Consider the following 8,382-nt stretch of genomic DNA (forward strand, 5'->3'; position numbering starts at 1 on the left):
CTCTCTTGCCACCCAGCGCCATTTGGAAAACTCAGTGGGGTATAGACCAAGCCTTAGATGTCTGGGAAAGAAGTTTGAGTTGTACTTTAATCAGGTGTTTTGGGCCGTGCTCACTCCCTGGACACTGCTAAAATGAAAATGTAGCCCGTAAGGACGGCACCTAGAGAGGAAATCAACTACAAATTAAAAAGTGATTAGTGAGTGTTTAGGCAGAAGGTCAAAGGGATTATATTGGACTTCAAACTCTCCAGCTTTCAGGGCTTGTGTTCAGTTACAAAATTACATCCCTGGATTATTTGTGCAGGTGGCAGCTGTCAGATTTGAAGAAGGTTTCTGTGTTTTACAAAGGAACATTGACAGGGCTGGGAACAGGGTGTGTGCTCCTGGGGTGAGGGTTGTCTTCTCCGCAGCTCCCTGGAATGGCTCCAGTGTTCCTCAGTACAGGTGACCGTTCTTGTCTGAACTGACATGGCCCTGTCCAGATTAGTCCAGCCACCCTATTGAGGAAACCAGTCAAGCCAGTTGATTGGCATCAGGTAAACAGCTGGATAGTAGATTTTCAGGACTGGGAAGGAAGGGAACGAGCCTTAGTTAAATACCTACTCTCTGGTATTTCATCCTCAAAGCTCTTCAGAGTGGGTTTTGGTGTCCTCTTTTTACAGTGAGACTCAAAGAAGTTAAGCAATTTGCTGAAGATCACATAGATTATAAGTGGTAAAACTGGTTTTCAATCCCAGATCTGAGTCCCTTTTTGAGATCTGTGCGCTTTCTCTTATATCGAGTTTCTTTAGGGCAGAGATTCCCAAGAGGATCATGGCAAATGGGTCATGGGTGTGCTGACATTGATCCCTTAGCTCTTAGGGCAGCTGGGTAGGTTGAGGCATGGCAGCCAAATCACTGAGCAGCAACCTCCTCTGATTCCCAGAGTACCCCACAGAGGATTTTCTAGTAGTCTCACTCCATGAAAAAAGCTGGGAAACCAAGAAGATATCAAAGGTCATCCAGCCTAACCACCCATCTGAGTCTTGGAGCTGGTTAGGTTCCTCACAAATAATTCAAAAATTTTTTTTTTTTTTTTTTTTTTTTTTTGAGAGTTTTTTGCTATAGGGCGCGTGCGCTTGCCAGACACAGAGAGACAGAGAGATAGAAAGTGAGAAATCACCCCCAGGGGGGATGGCCATGCCACAATCCCTTCTCCTCCATTCCTCTCGGGATCTTGGGCACGCACGCACACACGCCTGGCGTGAGTTTTAAGCCACTGGGTCCAGCACGTGAACCGCGGTCGACTACATGGGAGTCCAGCCACCTAGCCATTATGCTAACTGCTGGTCCCGCAAATAATTCTTGATGGCGTTGTCTGCTCTACATTAAGATATGCGATATTGTATTATCTGGGGGGGGCATGCATTAGGAAAACAGGATTTGAAATGTGGGGTGATTGGATTAAAATTCAGAAGAAGAAGAAAAGATATGGAAGATATAGAGTATATTTTATGGGGTGCCAAGTCTTTTGAAATTGGTTTATTTTCTATACATCTATTCAGTCCCTGTTTGTTGAGCACCCACTAATGCTAGAGATGAATAGCATATGAACCTATTTCTAAAGTGACTTTCAGCTTCAGAAGACAGGACAGAGGACAGGAAGAATTACAACTCCAGGTTGTGGTGGGTCTCAGTCTTCCCATCTATTAAACAGAGTAAATGACATCTAAGACTTCTGACAGTCCCCAAATTTTATCAACAAATGACTGATTCCAACCAATATCTGATAGGCTCTAATTCTTAAGTCCCTTCTCACCTGGCTTTTACTCTTTAGAATTAATGAGCTTCTAGCAGGAAGGAGACTGTTTTTCTGTTTATTTTAGGTAACTAGTACCTTTAAAAACAGAGCTCTCTGATAATATCACTTAGAGTATCACATAGCGAGTTATAAGCTGAGTCCAGTCATGTTTTCTGAAGCATAACCAGGTAATTTATTAAGACACACATTGTTCACCTGGCTGATAAGGCAGGTGTTCTTTCTGGCCCCACCACCAGCCTCAGGGAAGACTTTGTAGTTCCACAAGAGTTGGCTTCAAATCCTTGTTTCTTTTACGGACTGCGTGACCTTTGTCAAGTTGCTAAGCTTCTGAGCCTCAGTTTCCCCATTCTAAAATGCAAAAATTAACTGCCTTGCACTGATGACTTGACATCCTACTTGGATTTTACAATTCAAAACATAGCTAGTTGGGGATTAGATTAAGATGTACATAAACACATACACATACTCAGGTTCACATATATACTTGTCAAACGCGGCCTTTACTCACTATGGAAGACACTACTGAATCAAGAGTGTTTACTATCTTCACAGGTTCATCCAAGGGCCCTTTATTTTCTAGGGGAGGGATAGAAACAAATGTCTGCAGGACCAGGCAGTTCACGTCAATGACTGAAGCAGGCCAGGGATAGAAAAATGACGGTAGAAGCTCAATGACAATGGCAGTTGACATGCAGCCTTCACGTCAGGGAGACAGGAGGAATGGTGGTCCCTAGAGGACACGTGCTCCATTGGAGGAAGGCAGCTACGGTGATCTCCTCTTGCATTAGAGCTGCCTCGAGAACCTGGAAATCTGGATGTTATGCGAGAGTGCCTGTTTTTAAATGGTAACTAATTTAAAACATTTAAAGCCTAGGTGGGCCAGACAGAACATCTTTGCAGGCCAGATTTAATGGTAGGCTGCCAATTTGGGACTTTTGACCTAGAACTTGAACCAGGTGGCTAAACAGAGTGCCTTGAAGTACCCTGACACCTTGGATCACCTACCAGCAGGATTTCGTTCTCATGGGGCCTCTAATAGTGCTTTCCCCCTTTAGTTTTGGCCCTGCCTCTGACTTCAGCCTTGCCTTTTGACTATCTCGAACTTTGGCCTTCCCAGGTGTCTGATGTCTTGCCAGTCCACATGTTGTTTATTCTACCGCCACATGAACGTACTGTTTTACGTACACCTGGGCAGCATGGCTTGGATGGGAGCGCATGTGCTGACGAGTGCTTGTTTAACTGTTGGAAAAATAAAAAGAAATATTTTTTCTTCACCCTTATAGACTTGCTTCCCGTACAGACTCATGCGATCTTTGGAGAGTATATGACAGGGTTCCTGCTGTGATATTTTTCATCCCTGCGTCAGGATGCCACATCTTGCTAACCACTGTCAAAGCCTCATCTGTTTACCTAGTCACAAGAAGTCACTGAAATTACAGGATTTTGTGAGCATGCTTTTCCCTGAGATCAGATTATACTTGGGAAGTGGGTGGTGGGCCCATAGGCATTTTGGTGAGCTTTGGAAGAACCCCCCCACCCCATCATATCTCATCCCTGGCTAAAGCTTAGGGCTTCCTGTCACATGTAGGAGTATGGACTAACATTTACTGAGTCAAGCAATTACTGGATATTTTATAAACTGTGTCTCAGTCTTCACAATTCACTTTGTACATCAGGAATTATTGTACCAAGTCTTATGATACAATGATGAAAACATAGTTCAGAGAGGTATAGTGACTTATCAAGGTCATACAGCAAGCATGACAGGCAATAGAATGATATATGAAATCCTATCTGCCTGATTCCATGATTCATGAATTAACTGGAAAAAAGAAAGGAGCCATTAACCCTGCCAGAATGAGTTACATGGCTAAGTGTGCCCTTTACAAAAGAGATATTTAAGTCTTGAAGGATAACGAAGAGTTTGCCAGTAGTAAAAACATCCATTCACAGAGTTGTCAGGAAGATCTGGTGTGATTATTTATGTAAGAGTTATGAAACACTAAGCACACATGTGATTCTCACTCTGTCCTCGCTCTGGACACTGCACTGCCAAAGAATCCATTTAGGTTATCAGAGAGACTGAGGCAGACAAGGAGCGGCTGGATCTGTAGAACTCAGTCTCAACATCTAAGGAGGAGCCTTCGTTTCTGTCCTTGTTCAAGGTCAATATACACTTTCAAGAGCTTGTAGTTGACTTTGTAAGTGCTAACGTCTGCGTAAACACAGCTCATGTGTATTTAGCAGGAAAGGCTAACTAGCCCCATCTCCTGAATGAACTTTAGCGTCAGATGGTTCTATTACATATCCTGCTTATGCCTCTTGTCAGCAGAGTTGACACTGAAACAAATTATAAGCCCACTAACCAGTAGGTCTCTGTCTATATACTAATAATTAACTTGGAGGATTGTTTTGACAGATCTGTTGAGGCTTCCAAAGCTCCTGGCACATGTTGGTGCCTGGTGAATGTAAATTTACTGCTATCCTTATTTAAAAGAGGGATTGAGGGCCAGCAGGTGACTGGACTCCCATGTGGTTGATCACTGTTTGAACCCTGTAACTACTGGCTTGAAAATCATGCCAAGTGCGTGTGCATGTGTGCCCAAAATTGTGAGTGGAGAATGAAGGAGAAGTGATGGCAGGATGCCCCCGACCCTTCTTCTCCTGAGGTGTAATTTGTCACTTTCTTCCTTTGTGTGTGTGTGTGTGTGTGTGTGTGTGTCTGGTGAGCACATACACAGACAGGCAAAAACCTAAGTAAGTAAGTAAATAAATAAATAAGGGATTGAAAGTGAAGAAGGTTTGGGGCAGTAATTCAGGTTTATCTGAGATGGAGGGGTTATAACTTCTGATGGCTCTGGTAGTTGCATTTCACAACAGATAAGGTATCTCATTTGTGGAATATATAATGGCGACAAAAGCTGTCAAAAGCTCTCTCAATGAAAGCCATGAATCAGACATTGCTTGTCAGTTTGTTTTATTCCCAAGTGAATGTGGCAACCCTTTAAAAATCCACCTGAAAATGTCCAAACAGCCAGAGCCCGGAGTTTTAAGAAGGTCGATAGTAATTATTTTAAATAACAAAATATTTTCACTGTAAGCACTTTCAAATAAGAAAGGCTCTCCAAAGTTCTTTTTAACACCCACAAGTAGACGAAAAAGCTTCTCATTGTCATAGAATCTGAGACTTTTTTGGAAGTGGGAGGCTCACGGCAGGGCAGCATCTAAGTTACCTTGGTGTCCCCAGCACCTAACACAGTGCCCAGTACTCAGGGTCTGTCTATCCATGTTTGTTGACTTGAACTAAAGACCTTGGACTTGGGGCCAGGAGACTCAAGCACCAGGACTAGATCTGCCATCAGTTTCTTCATTTCTACCATGTAGTTGCTTTTGGTTCTGACAATCTTCTTTTTGTGAAGAAAGGGCCTAAACTTTTCCAATATCGAAGAATGAGCATTTGTCAAGGCAAGCCTCTAGACCCAGAATATTGCGTGTTCACACTAGCCAACAGCAAGTGTTCTCATGGCAGCCTGTTTAAAAGGTGAAGCAACGCCTTCATAGTAAACTAAATTTTGTCTCATCTGGATTGTGTCCAGTCTAAAAATCTGGACAAATATCATAAACCAAAGAAAGTTTGCACACTTCTAAGACCAGTAGCAATTAATTACTTTAAATAGAAACTCTGTCACTTACGAGCAACATAAATATTTGTATTTTGAACCTCTAAGTAGTAGTTGGGTTGACCATTCTGCCCTTAAGTGATTAAAAAAAAAAAATCAGTTGGTCATATTTTAACAAGGGAATACATTTATAAAGAAAGGGAGGGTCAGGTCATGGAGTAAGAAACGTGTACCAAAAGACAAACAGACCTGGGTTCAGATCCCAGTGACCAATTTACTTGCTAGGAGACCTTAGACAAGTTATAAAATTTCTCAGATTTCTGTTAGGTATAAGTAAAAATAATAACCCATAACTTTTCATAGCTATTGTACAAATGGCCATGCTGCAATCCCTTCTCCTGCAGTCTCCTCTCTGGATCTTGGGCATGCACGCGTGCACACACACATGCCTGGCATGAGTTTAAGCTACCGAGTCTGCGACTCAAACTGCAGTTGACTACATGAGAGTCCAACAACATAGCCATTTGCCAACTGCTGGTCCCTAAATAAATTAATTTCGAACTAGACTCTAAACTCCTTGAAAGTAGAAGTTCAGTGTTTTCTATCTGGTCTAAACTGGTACAGTTTACTAGCTCTACACTTTAGGTGAATTGCTTAATCTTTTTGACCCTCAGTTTTCTTATTTACAAAATGGATAGATTAGCACCTCCTCACTACTCTGTTTAATAGGTAAAAATACATAAAGGTCCTGTCACAGAGTCATAGTAGCTGCCTGATTTGAGCAACTATGCTAGACTGGAGTCCTACACATATATTCTGCATCCAGTATTATTTTGTGGGTAGAGGTGCAGGCTTTTTGCAAATATTAGTTTAATCATTACTCTCACAGATCCTGGACTTTGATTTTTCAGTGCTTCTATAGAGCACTTTATGTGGATAGTTGAATAGCTTGGAAAAAGGTACTTGAAGGACCTGGTATATGGGAGAAATGCAGAGCCCTGCCCTGGGTCTCTGATTTGGTCGTGGCAAAAGTGCCATGATTCCACCCTCCCACCCTGATTCTCGTCCTAGCTTTTTACCAAGTACTTTCTCAAAAGCACTTTGAGAGAGGGAAGCTGTGTTTAATTTTGTGCAAATGTGAAGCTGTGGCTGCAGGGAGCAAGGCTTTGGGGTTGGGTCACATCGGTAACACTTCCCACATGACTTTATCAATGGGTGGGCCACGAGAACTTACCCTGTGTTTTTTTACACCCCACCCCCAAACCACCCAACCTGCCTGAGTGTTAGTTTTTCAAAGCCAGTGAAGTTTCAAAGGCCTGAACTCAACACAGGGGCCTTTCTTCATGCTTTGATTTTCTGCCCATTAAGTGTTTGTCAGTGAGTTCATATTTCGCCTCCTCTGCAGCCTACATATCCCAAGAAGTCCCTGGAGGTATAGAAAGTTAATTGATCCTTGATTAAAAGAAGGAAAAATGCTTGAGTCTGGGTCTAGAATCAAGAGACCCTTTTTTTTTTTTTTTTTTGGCCCTGCTTTGCAAAAGCTCCTAATGTGCCTTTTATTATTGATAAATCTAAATTCTAGAATATTGGCTTTAGCATTTTGATTAAGTTAGATACTTGCATATTTAATTAGCACTTGGTGACTGCTCAGTGAATATTAGTTAGTGCTGTTGTCTCGACTGTTCCAAATGAAGCATTTTTTTCCTGCAAAGGCCACAGGATTATTGAGCTTCAGCTGATTTATTAATACTCGTAGGGACTTCCTTCTTTATGTTTTGAGTGACACACTTTAGAAAACAGTCAAGATCTAGAGAACAATCATTTGAATCCTGTCCAGCTCCATCAGTTACTTGCAGAGTGACTCTGGTAAGTCACATTAATCTCTTTGAATCTGAGAGTGGCTTAACATATCAGCTTTTATGATTGTTTCTTCTAATTAGCCTTTGGGTCACACGAAGGCTAGGACTTAGCCTAGAATGTAGGAGGCAGTGAGGTTTGTCAGACTCCAGTAGTCTATGTGGGAATCTTCAACACTGTTTGGGCACATTAACAGTTGTTTAGCAAATGTTAGTTGCTATCATTATTCTCTGTGCTGTTTTTCCTTCTTCCTTTCATCGTCCACTTGTCTATCTCTTGTAGCTCTGCAGCAAAGTTTAAAATAGTGTTCTTATAATAGCCATCAGTTTTGTAACTGCCAATACCTCTACGTTCTGATTTGTCTTGAGTAGCCTTAGTCCATGGGTTCCAGAAACTTTTCCAAGCTCAAGTCTTCCAGCCTCTGTGGGACACCTTTGGGTCCTTGAAAGCTGGCCTTTTGTGCCTTTGCTGTACTAGACACAAATAGCCATCATCACACTAGGAATATTTTAGTGCACTTGTTTTTGTGGTTTTCTTAGAACACTATGAGCTTCTTGAGGGCAGGTACTATGACATATTCACCTTTAGAATTCCGACTGTTGTGGTTGGTCATAAAGGTGGTGCCGCTTTTGAAAATGCAGACTCTGTTGTTGGAAAAAGATGGAAAAAGACAACCTCTTCTCTGTGTCCTGGAGAGGTAAAGCCTGGTAGTATGTCTCTTGAGGTTGTCTAGTTGGAGGAATGTTTATGCTTTCCCCATCAACTGAAGGGAATCTGAGGTTACTGTCTTCCTGGAGCAAAGTCAAGATTTTGACTGGCATCACCCCCAATAATACCACAAGTTTGTAGGGGAGACAGAAAAAGCCATTGGGTTTTCTAAATGCTATCTCTATGCCTTTCAAGAAAATCAACAGAACACATTCAGATCCAACTTCTTGTCTGTTTGTGGCCATCAACTGCATAATCAGAACCGGAAACCCTCCCCAGGCCACAGGCAAAGAAAGAAGAATAAGGATTGTTCAGAGAGGGCAAAGGAAATGAGCAGACAGATTTTCTTTCCTAGCCATCTCTGTGGGCCTTTTTCTTTCCTTCTCCCTCTCGGCA

At 42.2% G+C, this 8,382-nt stretch overlaps 1 protein-coding gene across 2 annotated transcripts in view; it reads left to right on the forward strand.

The window, feature by feature from the left end:
• The window catches only part of PLPP3 (phospholipid phosphatase 3), a 98,037-nt gene that overhangs the window by 38,920 nt on the left and 50,735 nt on the right, over positions 1–8,382 (forward strand). Inside the window, exon 1 of one of the 2 annotated variants that reach the window (XM_006146102.3) lies at positions 7,898–7,975. The exons of the other annotated variant lie outside the window; for it this stretch is intronic. Within the exon in view, the coding sequence (XP_006146164.1) occupies positions 7,939–7,975 (37 nt within the window). The 5' untranslated portion in view covers positions 7,898–7,938. Of the gene's footprint in view, positions 1–7,897; positions 7,976–8,382 lie in introns of those variants that run through there. 2 annotated transcript variants of the gene reach the window in all.

The sequence above is a fragment of the Tupaia chinensis genome, unplaced genomic scaffold (genome assembly GCF_000334495.1).
Source record: "Tupaia chinensis unplaced genomic scaffold, TupChi_1.0 Scaffold000165_2, whole genome shotgun sequence".
Lineage (NCBI taxonomy): Eukaryota > Metazoa > Chordata > Mammalia > Scandentia > Tupaiidae > Tupaia > Tupaia belangeri.